At 36.3% G+C, this 21,214-nt stretch overlaps 1 protein-coding gene across 1 annotated transcript in view; it reads right to left on the bottom strand.

The window, feature by feature from the left end:
• Positions 1 to 6,151: 6,151 nt before the first annotated feature.
• The window catches only part of LOC124306283 (protein abrupt-like), a 166,611-nt gene continuing 151,548 nt past the window's right edge, over positions 6,152 to 21,214 (bottom strand). The window contains exon 10 of the mRNA XM_046766805.1: positions 6,152 to 6,303. Within this exon, the coding sequence (XP_046622761.1) occupies positions 6,167 to 6,303 (137 nt within the window). The 3' untranslated portion in view covers positions 6,152 to 6,166. The remainder of the gene's footprint in view (positions 6,304 to 21,214) is intronic.

Raw genomic sequence — 21,214 nt, 5'->3', positions numbered from 1 at the left:
AGGAACCCTAGTTCGTCACACCTCAGTAAAGTCGCATAACGATCACACTGGATGAAAAACGATTTCTAGAAATCTAAAAAAAATTATTCACGTATTCGAGGATCGCAGAAAAAGCTGTATCAGTTTTTCTAACCAAAATTGATTGTTTAAATATTGCAAAACATCGGAAAAGTTAAGGTAAAACGGAAAACATTTTCTTTGCGGATTTTCTTTTCTGTAGAATTGATTTATAGCAAAAAAACTATGAAAGTCTGTTCCTGAACTCTACGAGGAGTTTGAAAAATGTTTGGGGTGAAATTCACCCAGAATGACCAATTAGGGTTAAATTAATGAAGTGGAATTATTTGTTTCATTTTTGTGCATCGTTTTCTCTTCTGAGGTAGCTATAACGTGTAACGGTTGTTCGCTATCACAAGGAATGTTCCGTTGACACAAAAAAAAAATAAAGCTTATTATCAAGGTATTTAAGGACCTTAAATAAATTTTGAAAGAGTAAATTTATCATAAAATGATAAGAGACCGTTTTTGTAAAGTGTTCAATTCCCTACGAAAATATATTCTGGTCTTATCAGTGCACTAATGTTGTGACGAGTTGTAAAATTTTAAAGTTTAAAAACAATTTTTCCCATGTTATTTAAATGAGAAATAGAAAATCGCGATGGTGATGAAATATTAATATTTAGAGCTGAAACTTGGAGAGCATCTTTTTTCGTCATTTCGAACAATAATTTCTACCTGAATTTTGCACAAAATAGTTGATTTTTTCAATAGGGTCTAGTATTTACAGATGTGAAATCAGTCGATTTTGTTCTATTATTAATTTTCAGCGAATTTCTTTCTTTTCAGGTAAACTGTATATATTTTATTTCTGTTTATTAAATAGATAAATCAGAAGTGCATAAACTTGTGTAAATAAAATTGTAAATATTAATTATTTTTCATCATTCATTCGTGTATTCATTCATTCGCAAGATTAAAATACGGTCTTTCTGTACATAAATGTTCATTTTCTCGTCTTTTCCTTAAACAAAAATAGTTTTTGTTTTTACTTAGCCTTTCCTTTTCTTTATTGTTGTCCAAGCAGGTTCCGTGGTTTATTGGTGAAATAGGAGATAGATATTTTATTAAGGGATTTTGTCAAGCCGTTGTGCTACGTTTTCGTTATATATACTTCATATTGGTAAATGGCACTTGACTTTTAATTGTTATAAACTTGTTAAACTTGTTATATTTCCATTTGCAGGTTTAGAAAAAATGTGACCAGACTTTGTTTGATAGGAAAAAACGTGGATTGTAAAATTGGATGCGTCGAAATGTGCGAGTAGATTGAAAATGTGAACTACGAGGTATCGATTAGATGTTAATTCATCGGCGTCTCCTCGCAGAGCGTGAACCGGTAACACTAATTCGTCCACGCGCGTTACTTCTATTAGGCGACTTTCTTGTTTGATTTACGTAGTAGACGCGCTGTTTGAACTCTTACAGACGATATGCGTGAAACATAATAGGAAGCATCAGAAACGACAATACGAGGAGGAGACTCCGTTTCCGTATTTCCATCTCGGCGAGAAAATTTCATGTATCGAGAAATGTAAATTTGAAAATTGCACGCGGGCTGTCGGGGCGACAGCGATCCGTTCGACTCGGCGTCGCGTCGGCCGGACGATTCTGTTCGAAAGCTCGACTCCACTCCGCAATATCGTGCCAAAATATATTTATTGCGAGCTCGAGTTTCGGTTAAATTTCATGCTTAGGACGGACCTTTCGTCCCGATGCGTACGGAGGTGATATCCTTTCGGTTCGTGTACCCGCGGAGACGAGCCGACGTCACGTGTTTTATAAATGAAATCCTCTAAACATGCATTTTGGTCTCTCGTTTTTCTTACCGCAATTCAAACTTTCGTCTTCTTCCGTGGATTGATATCTGTGATTATTAGTCGATTACAAGTTGTACGAAAACATCCGTATAATGAAAATACTGAACTAGGCAGATTAACAAAATTGAGCTTTGCCTTTTGCAGGAGACACGATAGCATTTAGATTCGTTGATGTTGACAATTTGCCCGCAGTCGATGACAACTAGGGCTGTTTGTTTTATGTAAAATAAAGCAATGACAAACCTTTTTCATTTATCATATATGTAGGATTTCTTGTCAAACAATCATTCAAGTCTATATTCAGAGGTTTCGTAGTTTCGAAACTTGCTGATAAAAAAGAATCCGAAAAGCTTGATTGGAAATCAATAAACGGATTTGAAAAACTGAAGAATTTAGATACATGCATTGAAAGTTTGTTGAAATTCTTCTGTACTCTTAATTATTGAAAAAAAAAACAAAAAAAAAAAAGAAACAACCAAGTGGTACCTTTTTAATAGAAAGCTCATGTTTTCAGATAGTCAAGCGCTTTTTCAGCATCTCCAGAATATGTATGCACAAACGATGAAACATGTTACAAGTTGTGAACGAATTTTTGTTTTCCAACGAAAGTTTCTCCCGATGACAAATTTACGAGGCATTCCGCTTTTCGCTCGTACCTGAATACGAAAGCAGGAACAGATGTGGCCGAAATTTTATGTAGCGACACAAAAAAGCCCCCAAGTTTGATTAAAGAGTTTCAAAATTTCGCAGTGCGCGGAGACGTTTACGAATGGCAAAAAAAGCAAATTGAGGTTCTGTAGGAAAATTTGACGAGGTTTGTTCGTACGTTCTTAGAGAAAATTGAACTCCGATTTGATTATGAGTTTTTGCACATGCTGCGATAGCAAAAGATTTTATGACGTAGCGGAGGGTCCAGACAAAACAAAAAAGGTCATTCTGATTTATCGAACAGCAACGGTGAAACTATTGACCTAGGCGAATGAAAAAACTTTCGAAAAAATTTACAGATTAGGCGATGTTTCATAATCGTACTCTGGGTATGAATAGTAGATATGTTTCGAATTTTTACAGCGTTTCTACAGTTGGGAATGGATACTTTCTTAGTAATTTTATTACAAGATGTTCGCATGTTAAGTATTTATCAAATTATCACATTTGCAAACTAAGTTGATTCTTCGAGACATGCAAAAAAAAAAGAGACTATAATCGTGAACAAGAGCTGCGATATCGATTTTTTAAACGGTGGAAATTTTAGTAGACTCGTTCAATTTTACCTCTCGATGACTTATTTTGTTTGGAAAACTGTTTTTCGCACAAATCCGTGACAACGGATTTTTTTTCTTCTAATGCTGAATTCAATATTGCCATTTGTTGATACAAATCAATATCAACGCAATCTTAAAGAATCAAATATTTAACGAAACTAAAGTATTAAAAAATAAGTTATCATATTGCGATTGTAGCGGATTATCCTCTAAATAAAATGACTAGTGCCAGAGTGAAATCGATTCGATATACGAGTCGTTTCAAGATTGTTGTCTGAACTTTTGTTCACTATTTTTTTATTTGATTTTTTTTTTATTTCAGGACAATTACCGCAGCATTATAAACGAAAATGAACAGTAATCGAGCGATCATACTGTAATAAAATGACCAATGAAGTATCGACTTTCAATTGACACCGAGTTGCTTAAGGTCGTGCAGTACCCCTACCCTTACCCACCGAGCAAATTCACCCTTTTTCTTCCTACATTGTAAATGTGAGAGTATTTTTCATTCGCGAAATTATTGTAATTCCTAGTTCTCATCTAGAGACCTCGATATCGCATGAAAACAATTTCACGATGGCACGTTTTATCCCTTATTCTTTCCGGAATTGCACAAAGTATCTTAGCTATGCACGCATTGGCTTCTGAAATGTGAGAAATGCGATGATAGCAACACGTGTCAAAAAACCACACTTTTTTCAATATTTACGGGATCCGAGTAACTTTCCTAAAATCCGTTACAAAAGAGCGGTGCACTGTCGAAATTTGAACCCTCTCTGTTCCTTTGTTTATTTAATGTAGGTGGAAAAAGGGTCAGTTTGCTCGGTCGGTAAGGGAATGACCTCAACACTTATGACACTAATTGTAGGCGTGTACAAATTTCAACCCTCGTTTCATTCGAATGGGTTAATTTTTAACCGCAGGCTACAGTTTTCGCGCAAAACACATCCGATCTACATTAAACGACGTGCCAGATTTTGGAATGGGAACAAAAATGTCGAGCAACCGTGTTATGATATTAAAAATTTGAAACCCCCCATTGCGGTGTAATTTTGGTGGGAATTGGATTAGGTTGGGGTGGGTAAAAAGAAAGTAGGTCAAGTATACGGGTCGGAAAAGATCTTGTACCGGTATTTCAGGTGAGTGGTATAAAGAAGGTTGCCCGAAAGAACAAACAAGATGAAAAGTTAGCACAGGGGTGAATGTCGAGTGTTTAATTTCGGAGACCCTCGCCCTTCGCTTTTTCCTTCCTACCCTTTTTCGAAACTACGCAACGTCCCGTGAAACGCCTTATTATAAACCAGCGATAATTTATCCACCCAGGATATAATGACATTCCAGATAAATCACGCGGGAATCTCTTTATCCCATTTCCGTATACTGAACATGCTGCGCAAGCGGGAGCTTCTATAAAATCGAATAAATCAAGCCTCCCATCTCGCCTCGACGATTCGCATCGCGGACCGAACGAGGACCACCCACGGCCAATGAAATCGGATCGAAAACGATGCGATGTCGCGTAAATGAGCCGCAGACTCGACATCGAGAGAAAAGGTTTTGGCTACTATGTGTTCGTTCGTTTTCTTTCGAACGGATCCCGGTTGCAAAAAAATTACTTTACACTTTTTCCCATATCTTGAAGGGTTAGTGTTGATTGGTCTTTTGGAAAAGAGGGAGAAGTAACACCGAACATCGTTGTTTGAAGTAGTGTCGAAATTTTTCCTTGAGTGCATCGCAGTCTGAAGACACGAGAAGTGAAGTTGATTAATAGATAAATTGAATCAAAACATGTCATTCGAAATTTCGCGACATCTTTTTCTAAAAAATTCATCTTTATCGCATTCTTTTTTATAAAGATTTTTAACAATCTGCTTAAAGTTTTTGACGGATCAAAAATATGAGCTGAAATAATGGCGACGGAAGTGAAATCAAGAATAATAACTACCGATCACTTTTCTGCTGGATCTTTGACTTTACAAGGTGGAGAAGAATTTTCAGCCATTGGAATAGACTTGATTGGGCAGCAGTTTATACAATAACAATGAAGTCGAAGTTTTTATGATAGCAATGTGGTGACTTACAAGGAACTGTAGGTAGATCGACATCTCCGATTTTGATCTGATTCATATATCTTCTATTCATCAATAAAACATTTCAGCGTTGGTTTCATTCAAATCCATCCAATGCATCAAGAAATCATCTCGTTGGATGCCCATCTTTAGGGGTCGTTTTCACCCCTCTGAACCGCTTATTAGCGGATAAAAAATATACGTGTCTCTTAGTTTTCGATGCATTACAACATGTATGAACTAGATAAAAATCGAAGGGGTCGACCTACTTAGGTTTGTCATGGGAAGGTATTGTCTCCCGAATTTCTATCTTCCACGTTATTTTATTACGGTTATTTATTTATTTGGTTCGTTACGAGAAGTCTTATCAATTTATCTTGAGAGAAATTGGTGATTTGTTTAAGATGTTTCCTTTCAAGTTTTTTGAATTTCTGAAATCTCAGTTAGTTTAATCCTGATCTTTAGTTCTCTGGAAGACTTTTCCTTCTAGATAAACTAAAGTTGTCAGAATCTCTCTGATGAACTTTTACAACAGAGGTGGAACGACTTGAATTGAATAATGAATTCAAATAAACTTTCCCAGTGCATTTTATGATGCCAGCGATATGAAATTCGTAAATAACTTTATTTATTATTCACAAAACGTCTCAATTTCTACAACATCTTTCACCGAACGCCTTCTCCTCCCTTTTCACAACAATCCCGTGAAAAGAGCGTTGTTTATTAAACTTGACCTTATTTTCTACCAACCAAACATTTACAAATGACTCTAAATTGACTTAGAACTAAATTACAAACTATACACCAATGAACAAGCCTTTCCTGCACAGTGTTCCTTGTTAGATCGTTGTTCAGTTCTCCTTATTCATACTCGGCGATTTCTTCTGTCGCTTCTTCGTCTTCTTATCCATTTTCATTTTCTCTTATTCTTCATCGTCTTCTTCTTCTTTTATCATTCTACGGAGATACGTGAGCAAGGTTGTCCGTTAAATTGAGTCTGAAGTAAGGGAGTGATATGAAATGGGGAATTGAGGAGGCTTTCCGCCACATTTCCTGCGATTTTTGCACGCCCGAACGGTTCCCTGTCACCTGGAACGAAGTCGACACTAAATCAGTATTCAAAACATCATTTTAACCAGACGTTTGATTTGCATCTGAGGTTGGAAAGTTAATTCAGCTTCACGACACTCAAATGATTTTACAAATTCACTTTTTTCACCACTTGGGAGTTTTGATTGTTTGCAAGAAAAACTACGATCTGATAAGAAGACGGATAATAAGCGTGTTAAGATATATCATTAAACTTATGTTTGAACTTCCATTGTTTTCAATCAATATATCCGTAAATTTTTTTGCAATTTCAAAAAAGTGGCATATTTCGGTTATTGGCCGTCAGATTGTAAATTGAATACCAACTTTCTGTCACTTCTAATTACCAATAAAACTGTAGAATGATATCAAATTTTTTTGCGAAAAAAGATGTAATGCAAGGAGCTTTGTGAAAAATATTTGATCTAATTTGAACTAATACATGCAAACTTATATTGAAACCAAGAACATAATGAATCCAAACAGATAGGAAAACAGGTATCATGCAAAAATTTACTGTTGGTTCAAATTTCGTGTCCGAAGAAAAAGTTTGTAATTTCACTGACGTGTGATCGTCGTTTGCAGGTTGTGGTTACGTCGGGGGCGGGGTTGAAATTTCGAATTTGAAAAGTTCCGAGAGCGCTAAATTCTGAATTTTTTTATGGCGAAACTTAAAGTCAAGAAATTGAACTTTGACGAAACATCAAAGTTTCGAATGTTGCGTAACCCGACGCTCAAAGTTCCGAAAGGATAAAATGCCGAAAGGGCGGCTCCGACAAGTCAAAGTTTTGAAAGTGTGTAAATGAGAAAATTTTCAAGTCCGAAACATCGAAATCCTGAATGATCGAAAATTTTCATTTTTGCGAAAATCTGTCTTGTTGAAATTTCGCCACTTTGATGTTTTTTCGTTTTGTATTTTCGATATCTCTACGTTCGGAGTGGCGGCAATTTTGATTTTTGGTTTTTCTGATTCTTTACACCCACTCGTTGAGCAAACTACGCTGTGTGAGTATATTTTGAGTTTTGGAATTTTACTCCAGCGAAAATTTATTTTTCGAAACATTTCTTTATCGTAATATGAATTTTCCACACCTCCTACCACACCTCCTACCTCCACATTGGGTGATCTGACTCGAGTAGTTGATTAACTATTTCGTATTCCCTGGATATGCAACCGCGACACGGTCTGATTGCCAGCAGGCGAAGTTCACCATCCGCAACGATGCAGTTCCTCCCTTCCAAATGCGGTGGCAGGGTGTTAAGCGAGTAACCAAGAAGCCCGGGGGTGTATAGAGTGACTCGAAGAGCTCTCGGAGGAACTATTGGACAAACGAGGTTTGTAACGTTTACTTTCCCGCTCTAAGGAGGGCTCCATTGTACTACTGATAACCCAAATTTCCATTATTCTGGTTTAACTCGGGTAGTTTTCCCCCGCGTGTGCGCGTATTCAACGAAGGAGGTATTACGCCTCATTTGAATTCATTCGAAGCAGCGATATCTGCGAGAGAACCAATTCATTCGTATGCAAAATTGCAAAATCTTCTTCGCCGCGTCGCAAATCTCAAAACATTATCCAGTTCTTCGTGGGCTGATTTAGGGAAACAAAATTCAGAGATTCTAACGTGGGTTTTGAGAGGACTTATCATGCGTGTGTGGTCGGAACAAGAAGACGTTGAAACAAAACACTTTGTTGCAAAAAAACGAAACAAGAACGTCTCATTCGAAAGTTCAGAAGCTGTAACAGAAATTAATTAAAGTATAATTGGAGCAATATTCTTGAACATGAGAAGTCTTTCAACTGATGAATAAGAATTCTCGACCTCGTATGTAATCATCGTATGTAAAACAAAGACCTTCTTTAAAAGCCTTTTAACACAATGACATACTGACTGTGAAGAAACATAGTTCTTTAATCTTTTTAATTAATGACTTCCAACTATTAACTCCCATATATAAAATAACTTGAAGCTTGACATTGTCTACCGTCACTCAAAAGAACACTGTCTCCACCAATTGTAATTGTGAATTCGACTACATCTTAGTCCACTTACTTTTCAAAAGGTAAATAACACTTAAAGACATCCTTATTTCAATTAATCAAAAGGTTCTTACCAATCAATAATTTATAATAGCTCTAAGAGTATTACATCTACAATATTCAAGTCTGATTACTTCTAGTACTATTATTTATTTTATAAAAAATCTTTTTGTTATTCTTGACAGTTTTAAAAAAATAAATCGTTCTGAGGAGGGCCCATATCCGGGTCGTTAACTAAAAACACGTTTTCTTAATTGACCGATCACCAAGACTCTATAATAGAAGTCTTTAAACCCACCGATAGTATAACAAAAATATCACATCAATGCAAAGTCATCACAATAATACCATTTTCTTCTCTAAATTTCCAATTATCAATTTTTTTCATCAAAAATCAAGTGGATTAGATCCAGTTTCACTTTTGAAACTACGTTGCTTATGTTGACTTTTTGTGCACCCCACCTTCAACTCAAACCTTTCTGTCCTGTAGCTGTGACGCTACTAGGTTCGTTTATTAATTTTGACAATACGAGACTAATCGGGAAGTCGAGAAGTAGGGTAGAAAAAATGTTGGGTGTAATTGCAATATCAGATTTATGTTTATTGCGAGGTGATTTGTTTTGAAGGTTGAGACGAAGTTAGGAGGTAGTTGAAAAGTGACTTAGAATGATCAGAGCAAAGCCTGAGGGAGTGCAGAAAGCAAAGTGCAAAATCAGGATTCTGGGAATAGCAGGAGATAGTCAATTGTGCACAAGATGTGCGGAGAGATTATTTAGGCTAGTCAAATGGAGAGGATTTCGGATAAGAGGGGCAAAGAATGTGGTGTGGTTGCGAGTGAAAAGTAACAATGAGCACGTTACACAGCAATTATTGAAATCTAAAATGTCCCGGTATAATTGCACAATTTACACGTTGTTACATTTATTATTATTTATTAACGAATTGGTCAGAAAAATTTAATCCGATCAAATTCACAATTTTATAGCAATGAGGATTTCGAAATTGGTAAATTTACAAATCGGGGACGTGATTATTACTATTTTGTACAATTTTATCCGTGAAGCAATATTTCCTTCATAACTGTAGATTGATTTGATCAACGGCTAGAATTGTTGGCAATTAAAGCTATAAATGGAATTCATCAATTTTATATATAAACATTTTTTTATAATTATATAATATATCCCCCGCTTTTCGATACTTGTACCTAAATGCACAAGACTCGTGAATTATTCAGTACATTATATAGAGGCAGATATTTTCCCTTCGTGAAAATAAGTTCCCTAAAACTCATATTTCAGATTTCAATTCGACGGAATTCTTCGGTGACCCCAGGATCCTTCCCTGATAAATGCGGGACACATAAGATTGCCGTAAAAGGTTGATTTACGAATGCAGAAATTTTACTTTATCCGCTATTGAAGATTCGTACAAGAGTTTGTGAGGGACCGACCGATTCTACGTCGCTAAGAATGCTCCACTCAGCCAAAGCCATGGAAAGTATGGAAAATCTCTAACATCGTAGGAACCGTTGAACTGTAACGTTGAGATTCAGGACGAAGGGATTTAAGATCGACCATGCAGGGCGAAAATTTATTTTTCCAAACATATCGTCAAGCAAGTCCAGAGAACGGAAATTGTTTGAGCTGTATTTTATTTGAAAAAATTTGTCCCTGAGATTTTAGTAATGAAGATTGAGTTCTGCATAATTTTTATTGAATTAGATGATTTACCTTTTTTTTTTAATATCCAGATCAGTTTGTTTGTCTGATTTTATGCATTGCCGTTAACTTTATTTAAAATTTTATATTACCTTGTTATTATGGTAAAAGAACTTATTAAATTAATCGGTTTAGTTGACTACATTTTTTTAGTTAAATGAGTCCTTGACATCAATTTATTGCTGTACCACTGTTCAACTATCGCAATAGTTACTAGAAAATATAGGACGATGAGTGACCATAAAGAAAAGAATAGTACGGCACACTAAATTTTTGAGTTACAGCTGTGGAACTCATTTTCATTTTCAAAGCCACATCTTCCGGTTATGCTGAAAAATAAAAATAGTTAAGGACTGCAGAGAAGTTGAGTCTAGAAATTTCTTCCAGCATGGCATAGAGAATTCATTGAAGAACAGAATGAGCTTTAATTCATTAGAATTGGGAAACCGTACCTATCCAACTTTATAGAAATAACGCGATCGTACTGAAATAATTTAACGATCGAATATTCTTAGATATTGTTTCAATCAGGATACTTGAATCTTAGGAGCATCGTTCTTCATGGATTCCGAATACAGTTAGTGTTCGAACTTAAATACTCCTTGGGAGAGACAGGGCTCGAATTACAGAGGATATTACAGACTATGATAGTGATGAGCGGGAAGCTCGTAACTTGCATAGCAACACACACTCTCAGCCATAGATTATGTGTATTGTGAGTTTTCAAGGATGTATAGTCTCAGCTGGCGAAACCGGCATCCCGGCTTCGTCACATTCTTCTGGTAGAAATTTCGAGTTTTTGGGATTCACTCCAGGAATGGCCAGAAATGCGGAGATAGGAAATTTCCTTCAGTTTCAGTTTAAACCTCGCCCATAGAAGCATTTTGTAGATTTTGTAAGCGGTAGTCACAAGCAGGCCACCACAGACGAAAAAATTTAAAACAAATATTTACTAGGACCGTTGAAACCTTCATGACTCAATGCTTCAGGACAAATGCAAGGTATATGCTATGGAAATAATAAAATAGTATGAATAGAAAATTTCCGTCTCTTGAGCACCCAATGTAAGAATGTATGTAGATGAATGTTTACATGCTGGAATCTTACAACGCAACACACGCAAGACGGTCAAAGCCGTCAAATAAATGATATGCGGATGTACAGTATCATTAGTTACGAGAAAATTCATTGTTGGGAGATATAAATTTGAAAAATTGGTGATTTCGAAAAATTAACGACGGAGCCAGGAATCGAACCTGGTATATAGAGATGCTTGATCGGAGCCTTACTCCACTACATGCATTCTTACATCGAGTGCTCAAGAGACGAAAACTTTCTATTCACACATACCAAGCACAAGAAAATAAATTTGAACTCACTGGTGACGAGAGGAATTAATGACAACAGAGTCAGGGCGGCTAGGTGGTCTAGTGGAGTAAGTCTCCGGCAAAGCATCTCTAGATACCAGGTTCGATTCTTGGCTCCGTCGTTAATTTTTCGAAATCACCAATTCTTTCAAATTTATATCTCCTAATAAAATAGTATATTTGAATTGTAAGAATTACTGACTTGTGAGCACAATGAGGTCTCGAATTTATTAATAAACCAGTGCAGTGATGCGGGGGTCTTATGGTAGAATGGATATGGATCATATGGTAAAACAGATAGGTGCCTGATGATAAGACAGATAAGAGCTTTATGGTAAAACAGGTAGAGCCTCGGAGTAAAACGGGTAAAACAGGCCTTATGGTAAAACAGCTAGGGATTTTATGGTAAAACAGATAGGAGCCTTGTGGTAAAACAGCTAAAACTTTAGGGTAGGATTAGTAGGGGCCTCATAGCAGAAGCCTTACGCTAATCAGTTAGAATACTGATCGGTCGTTTTTCGTGTTTCGAGTAAACTTGAACTCGACTGTTTACCGAAAGGTCAAGTAACCGTGAATCCTTTTGCGTAGAGAAATGTTCGCGATCATCGCAAGCGACTGTGGAATGCCCTTTTAAAAAGAAATGTCCACACAATTAGATCTGGGATCGATCATTTTTTTTTCACACAGAGTCGTTCGGTTCTGTATTCTGCGGGTATGGGTTCTCATATTACCCTTTCGGCATTGGTCTCTATAACGAGCACTGACGGATCACCAAGCAAGATCAGATTAGGGGACATATGTTATTCCGATTTTTTTCTTCTTTGCTCTATTTTCGTTTCATTTCTTCTCCTTTTTCCCCTATTTGCTCATCTTCATTTGCTTGTTATTTTTCTATCAGCAAATTGCACCCCCCCCCCCCCCCCATTGGAGCGACAGTGGAGTCAACAACAAACATAACAAACAATCTATCTAACCCAAAAATAATCAATGACAAGATCCGATGGAAAAAAAAAATGTTTTCCCTTTAAAGCGAAATTTTGCACTCGAAAGCGCCATAAGGCTGTTTAATATTAGGTATATAATTTTTCGATCTTGGTTTAAGGAAGGCAAAACATGGTTGAAAAAAGGTGTGAAATTGATACTCGCATTTCGATTAAGACACCGTGACGGAAGATATGATAACATTTGTAATAAATCTCGCAACGTGCTTCGTATCCACAGGAGAGATGATTGCTTAGGTTGTGGAAGCTGGGATTATACAAAAAATGCTTTCGTTTATCAAAAGGGGTTTTGAGTATATAATAATATTTTTGTTTGACATATATCTGGATGGGGCAGGTTGGAGAAGGGAGCTTGATTATTTTTTGTATTTGCGATAGTGAGATTCAATCAACGACATTTAAGATCAAGGGATGATTGGTAAGGTATGATTGTGAGTGAATTTTTCGAATTTCTATCTTAGCTATCGATTAAGAATTTTGGTTGGCCAAACGTCGATACATTTTATTGATCTTATTAGAAGATATTATGATTTTTATTCGGAAGATTACTATTTTCTAACAATTCACTTACTTTTATTACATTGACACTGTTAAATATTTAATTTTGTGGTAATATTTAACGGAGTATATTAAAAAAAGAAACTGTTTCAGTGACTTTGTAAAAAATAATCTTCCGAATAACAAGTCCGTTGAAGAGTAAAACCGAAAGAATCTGACAGATTTTTGACAATTTTATCGTTATTTGAATTAAGACATCAGTACCTAAGCATCTATCTATAATTTCAGTAATTTCAATTATTGTATTTTCAAAGAGAGTTTCACAGCTCACAAATGTAACAGTTTGATAAGCACTAAACATTATCAAAAAAGTTTTAGATTCTTGACCAATTATACTGAGAAAAATTTCCTATATTATATATGTTATAGTTACTAGAAAATTCTAATAAATTGGTACTACAACAAAACGTGGTACAAGAAACTGTTTAGTGCAATCACAATTGTCAACACTACATTTTCTGGTTATCGCAACGTTGAATTTGTTTGTTTAGTGTATTACATTTATTCAATTAAATGAGACCTCATCAATTAATTCTTGAACCAATATTGAACTATCGCAAGTATAACTACACGGAAACATTCTCCGAATGGTCATAACGAAAAAATAAAAATAGCGGATACTGATCAAACTAAATTTATTCTATTTTGTAGTTAGTGTTAATATATTTTTCGGTCATGGTAAAAACTGAAAATAGTTCATGTGTATAATGTGAACTATGAAGTAATCACAGTTATAGAAATTTCTCTTGATGCAGCCTCATTAAGGTCATGTAGTACACCTGCCTTTACCGACCGAGCAAACTCACTCTTTTTTTCTGATATTAAATAAACAAACGAACTAAAAGGGTTCAAATTTCAACAGCATATCTTTCTTTTGTAGCGGGATTCAGGAAAATTACTCGTATCCCGAAAATCGTCAAAAAAAAAATGCGTGGTTTTTTGACACGTGTTACTATTCCCACATTTCCCGCATCACAAGAACTAGGAATTACGATAATTTCGTAAATAAAAGATGGTCTTACGATCAGCCGACTGCACGGCCGAGCGTTCCTTGGCTTGGTATAAAAGAGCGATGAGCCGTCGAAATTTGAACTCTTTCCGTTCGTATGTTTATTCAATATGAGAAGGAAAAGGGTGAGTCTGCTCGGTCGGTAAGGGTAGGAGTTCTACATGACCTTAAAAGTATTACACGAAAAACGGATGAATTGCCTCTTGAGAAGACGATTATACTTTTTTTTCACAAGTAATTTCCTGCGGTTTACCAGATCGAAATACTCGTAATGTAAAATCGGATCCGTAGCTGCGCTCCGCATCGCAGAGTGTAGGATTGGCGCAAGGCGAATAAAAGCACGAGATTACCTCCATGTCAAAGGATAGCGGAAATGTGTCGAGGTGGCGGCAGAGTGACAGGTTTCCCCACTTCCTTATCGGGTCTTAAAACCATTATGGTAATTTGACGCGTTTAATCTTGCGTCGTCACGTCGTCTCCTCAGCTGCCGAGTCTCGCGGTTTTGCCGTCTCAATTTCTCCCTCTGCAAACAACTCGCATCGTCTTCTTCGGGAATCTCGGATAGCCGTTTTTCTCGGGCCGCTAACCCACGTAGAGCAATAGTGGGAATCCCCGTAGAATGTGGGCAACGGCACTCCGGATTACGCTCCCTCCGATATCGACTGAGCAATGCCACGGTTCTCATCTACAATTCGATCACGTCATTTCCTGGAGGTTCCGAGAGCGGACTCGACGTCCGAGATTCTCAGACTGAACGTGGATTCGGGAATTTCACTCTACTCGGCGGGAACGGAATTCATTTTACAGTTTATTATTTGCCATTTTCGAAGGATGTATACATGGGGCATAGAGTGAAGTGAACAAGTGGTGCACTAAGAGAAATTTTTAGTTCCGTTTACCGTTCGGTCCTTAACTATTTTCTTTTTTTTTACCACAATCGAAAAATATAGTTCTAGGTAGAAAATGAAAATTAGTTTTATAGCTGTTACCGGAAAGTCTAGTTTCCGTTACTATTCTTTCTCATTACGATCACTGTTGTTATATTTTCTTGTAACTGTTGCGAAAATTTAACGCTTGTGTAACAATAAATTAACGTTGAAGCCTTGTTCAACTACAAAAGTAGAGTAAACCTCAGAAACTGATTTTGCGTTGCAATTGCCGAAAAAGGATCGACGATAGCGCAAAATCGTTACGCGTATCTCGTTTTTCGCAATTCCAACAATATTCAAACAGCTTTTTTAACGATACCAGTTTTACTGAATTTTTCTAGTTACTGTAACAAATGAAATTTTTCTCAGTGTGGATTTGGCTGACTTTTTAGGGGGCCAGCCTAAGAACTTTCCGCTGGGATGCGTTTCAAGCCCATGAAACATCAACAAACGGATTATTTTATTTCATCAAATAACTCAAAAACTACACAGCTGAGACAAATTGCGTTGATTGCGAAGAAAATCATACAATTCCGTAAATCCGTTCTCGTGATGTCATTTTTCGTTTTCATGTTATGGATCGAATTATTCAAAAACTACTGAATCAATCATATCCTCTTATCGATGGTCCCTAATAAAATTCACTCAACTTTGGAGGGGTTGATTATAAAAGACCCAACTTTGGCGTGACAATTATAATCCAAGTAACTTTACTGACCTCGATTATAAAACATTGATTAATTATCTTCTACGCTTATACACAGGAATTAACTGTTTTATCATTACGAATGATTTCTCTGAAACTCCCCTCGAATATATTAGATTTTTTTCTTCAGACCGTTAGTTGGTAAAAAGATCTTTTACTTAGGTAAAGGTCGTTAGAATTTGTAGATCTTGGGAGCAAACAAAAAATACGTTTTCGTTACCGAAAATTTAACTTACTGTCAGATAATTCATAGAGCCTTCGTTTATGAATGAAAATTGTACTGTTCATCAAAATTGGTAAAAAAAAATCAAAAAAAAAAACAGAATCATACGATTCCTCCGATATTGTTAGTACATATAATCATCAGATGTTTATAGATAAAATACGGCGCCTCAGAACTTTTTTCTTTATCGCGAGTATTTTTCAGGTAGCTTTAACTAGATCAAATTTAGTAAAACTCTTTAAACTTTCCTTTTTAATAACATTTTTCATTCGATAGTTTTGTTTTTCCACCTGACTGTACCTCACATACATTCTTCACTGGACTGTGAGAATAATCCTGGTAGCGTTGTCCTCAGTTGCAAAAATTTGATACGACTCTGCGAGAAGTCTTTCTACATAATAAATAAAAAATCTTCCCTGACAGCGACTTTTTACCAACTGGCAACAGATTTATGCAAGTTTTTGAATAATGCATATTCTGATATCAGACCCGCAGTCAAATGCGGAAGTAGACATTTGCAGCCTGTAGGCAAAGACTTACCTCGGAAAGTTTCTAGGGAAATTATGTAAGGCACGAACACGGTTGTTGTCGACGCATCACGCTTATTATTTTAACACAAATTCAATCTTATCTAAAACCGTTCGCGATGTTATTCCAAAAAATATTTCTTTCAGACTTACAAGTCAAAGCTTTAGTACTGAATACTTTTTCTATAGAATATTTCGCTGAAATACGTTAGAAGAAATATCGCGCGTATAATATGTGTTCAAGGTGGTTCAACACCTTTGAGATGATGCCGAGATTCTTAAAAAAAATCACGTTTATCAGTTTCAATGATGACAAATTGTTATTAATAATTCGCTAATTATTCAGAGTTGGCTTGCTTATTAATCCAATTCAAACTCATCGTGTCGCAGTCAAAAAAGTTTCTACCCTATAAGAATACCTACACGCGGTATTTTCCAAGTTTCAAAGCAATTGAAAAGAATTTCCGTAAATTTTACTAAATTTTTTCGGTTTTTTTCGCGATACTCGTCGTATTTGCTGGGTTTTTTGTGAGAACTTGGTCACCGATTTCTAGTAATTGATTTTTTATTTTTAGTATTGTGTTAATTGAATTGAATTTTGGGATTAAAAATTTTCAACTTCTCGGTTGAAGACATCTTCCGCAGACTGACCAACTCATAACAACGAAAAGTCTGATCACATTCGTCAAAAAATAACCAGAAAACGCTACTGAAACCTATTTAGGTAGTTTTTTTTTTTGTATATTCGTTAATTATAAAATTACAGTAAGAAAATATCTTTTCAAAATGTTCAACACTGTTGATAGAATAACATTAACAACGTCACCGGGATGCTTATATCAATGCATGAGTATCGTTTGTTGATTCGTGAAAAGAATGGGCAGAACGAGCAGAAAAACTTAACTTGTGACTTTTCTTAGATTTTCAAACTTTGGCCACTCGCGCAAGTAAAATCAAATATGTATAACTTCCGTAACGACGTTTTATCGCGTTACATTTAATCACGAGTCAAAACACTTCTCGTAATTTCAATTACAAAGTTATTATTCGTCAGTAGGTCGTCATAAGGATTAGCAGGAACAAACCGGAATCGGAATTATTATTTATTCTCTAACCATCCGACAGCGGAGGTTTTATTATTGATTACCATTTTATTCATGTGCACAATTTTTCAATATTGGAGGTTCGTAATTATTCTCACATTCCAGCTATCCGCCGGTGGAAGTTGAATTATCCTAAACACTCGACCATCCTAAATACACTTAAAATTGTGCCAATTTTCAAAAATCCAACATTCTTAATCCAACCCATCATACATATTCCTCTTTTCCCGTTAATTGTTTAAACGAGTACCTTAATTTTTTATCACACTTGAATTATCTGTCTTGTCTCGTCAATTTATTGCCTAAATTCATTTGTCTAAATCAAGATCTATCCATAGATCTCCGCTTCTATATTTCCACTTCGTTCCTAATTATTATTGTAAAAAGCGATTGTCGCCCAACATTCATATTTTTTTGTCAAAGCGCACGTGGCCGGAGTGTCATAATATGTTCCAGGCGCCACTCACCGATACTCTACTCTTCAAACTAGACACTTTAATATCCTCCTGCAAAATTTTTACTTTCCCCTCAACTCTCCGTTTCGCGTTAAGTAATTCCCAAATCGCCTCACTCGCACAATCTCTGTTACAATAAACGCAAAGCGTCGTTACCTGATTCCTCATAGTCGAAAGGTAGAGTATATCGTACACATCTAGTTTCGTCGTAAGGTTGTGACATGAAACATGCAAACCTCACGTGTTCACGCGTATGGAAACAAATTTAGCGCCATTGACAGACAAGTCTTGCGAATATAACGACGCGATATCGTTTCGGTGAAATCACAATGCGGTATTCGTTAATACGCGAAGCCATTCTGCTTCTATTTGTGCCGACGATAATGATCTGGAACATCAGAAGGATGACGGATATTACGAGCTCGGAAGTCGTTAGGCACCGGTGATACAATGTCACGTGTGGGTAGGTAGGTACAGAACGAATTTCGAATCAGAGCTGAGGTTCACTTAAGGAAAACGGATAGAGCGGTACAAGTCTCTTGACAATCTATTCGATGAAGTACAAGTTCCGAAGTCCGTAATCAGGTCGCAAGTAACAATCCCTTGGGTTCAACCGCACTTTGCCTGTACCATCAGAACGAGCCACATCACAGACGTCGGATTTTCCCTTCCACAAACTCGAATTGCAAACAGACAGACGGATCGATTTTCCATCCCATCCGATTTCTCCGCCTCGGCATTTCATTCCCGGAAATATATTCCATGTTATTGTCACACTTTCCGTCGGCGCGGACGTTCGCTCCAATCGATCGAAGCTAATCACGCTATTTTTATATAAATTGGAAACTCTGATGAGTCGAGATAATTATCGATCATTTTCCTGTACGTGGAAATGATTAGCGCCGAGTTTCGCAGATCGGCGAATTATTTCGGCGTCTCGTATTTTTTTCCTCGTTTCCGGAAAAGATATTTGGAGAAATGTCGGTGTCGTCGTTTCGTGATTTTTTTTTTTTTTTTTTTTGTTTTTTTTTTATTTTTATGGTAGTAGAACAAAACTGAACAAGCCCATCGGCGAAATCTCACACTCGATATTACTGAGATTATACATGTGCAGCTGTAGATGTGAATTGACCGAAAATTTTTCAAAATTGTCGAATTTTTAAAAAGACGGAACGAGCATTTTTTGTTGGAATGTACAGATTTTAGCGGATGGGATATATGAAGGATTTATTATCGTATATCAGGCAACGACGCGCTGCGGCCGTTAGAATAACGGATTGACCTGAATATTACGTCAATAAGGGATAAATATTAATCATCGCTTAAATCAATTCGTTGGCATACGTCGAACGACAAAACCTATGTGCTATGATTAATTGGGTTGAGTGATGCACTTCTTTACCATTATTGTCGGAATAGCCTGGCGTGTATTCAGCAAACGAAGGCAATCCTACTTACATTCCACGGAAACTATCGCTCGTCAAATTTGATGAATTATATCCATTCAAATTGAAATTTTATGTGCCTATTGCGTTCAATTAAACTTGGGGGACTTTTAGTAATAATTGATCGAATACAGGGGACGAGAAAACGGAAGTCGATCCATTTCCTACACTCGCAATCTCAATCGACTCAACAAAACCCCCGTACCTACTTAATTATTATAAATAATAGTTCTCTTCTGCGTGAGAGCGGCCAGAAACCAGGTACTGAAAGAAATAAAATTTTTTTTAGGTACGTTACGTACGAAATGTCGAACTAAAGCTGACCTGCCAAGACCTACGAAAATGGATATGATATTATTTATATGAAAATGAAATCGTTCTGAATGTCAAATTGTACAACACAATTATCGTCAAAAATTCCCCAAAGAAACTGGAATGAGTATAATTTTTGACACTGTTTTTTTTTTTTTTTATCGGAAAAACTGGCACGTGGAATAATGAAGTGGCTATCGGACTTGAACTAAGAATCCAAAACTTCGGAAAGATCTTTTCACGGCATAGGAAAATGAATGAATATTTTCTTAAACTATAACGAAACAGTCTAACAAACGAGTTTAACTCTATAAGAGATGTCGCGCTTCTGTTTGTACGGAATAAAAGTTTGTTTGAAAAAGTTTCTCGCATTAATATCACGTGATCGTATAATGTGGAATAAAAATGAAATTATGGATGTTTGACTTTTCTTATTGACTCTGAAAGTTTTTCACAATTTTCACATCCCAGCTGCCGCTGTTTCTGTATTTTTGTATTTTACTTCATTTCTCTTCGCGATTCTTTCCATTTGGAATGCATTTCAGTTAAAAATCCTCTCACATGTTGCCGGTGTGTACTTGTTGTTAGTTGAGTGTATATATAATACAACTGCGTGCTTTTAAAACTTTTTCTTGAAATATAGCGGAAACTTTTGTAGATATCGGTAAATCACTTAAACCCACCTTAGTTTCCGAACTGCAGTAATAGTATAAGAACTTTCACGATATTCATAAGCGTGCATTTACTCCCAAGAATATATAAATATCTTTCGCTTTTTTTCTTCACCCTTTCGCAATTAGCCACATAAACTTTTCCATCAGACATTCATGCATTTTCAAAGTAGTTTAACTCACGAGACAGTTGACGTATTTTAATTTTAAATTACGTTAAATGGAGAACGGAAACGGATCGTTAGTAAAAAATGACAGGTTCGATTGAGTTATAACGTTTCAAAACGTGTATTACAGCGTGTAAAATAAAAATATGGGTGAGCTTTTGCGTCATACTGAAAAGAAACATCGAGAGCATCACCGGAAACTGTTTACTGGATAAGATGCTTCGGGGGGAAGAAATGTCAGAGGAAGCTTGTGGGGTGAAATATACGTGGATTCCTGGCGGGGAGAAAAGTTTGATAAATGCTTTCTGCGCCGTAATTTGAATTCGAAATTTTACTGCACATCGGTCCATAAATGATGTGTTTCCGGATTCGCAGAGTACGTGCCGTCTGAAATATGCGTGTAAAAAGAGTCAACTTCAATGTTGCATCGGTCTTGGAAAAAAGAAAACATTTGCTACGCGCAAATGCGTAGAAAACAAACATTGCTATTGCTGATAGTATATAAACAGGTTTTCAATACTCGAGTAAATTAATTATCCCGATATAATGTAAATTGTTATTGTTGGAAAAAGATCGATTGGAAGAAATCGTGAAAATGAAAGGAATAATTCATTTCCGCGAAAGTTATCCCCTGCACTTGTACATGTTTTATATAAATTCAAGTTTTTGAGGTCGCTGA

This window comes from Neodiprion virginianus, chromosome 5, assembly GCF_021901495.1.
Source record: "Neodiprion virginianus isolate iyNeoVirg1 chromosome 5, iyNeoVirg1.1, whole genome shotgun sequence".
NCBI lineage: Eukaryota > Metazoa > Arthropoda > Insecta > Hymenoptera > Diprionidae > Neodiprion > Neodiprion virginianus.
This window is presented reverse-complemented; position numbering and strand designations above follow the sequence as displayed.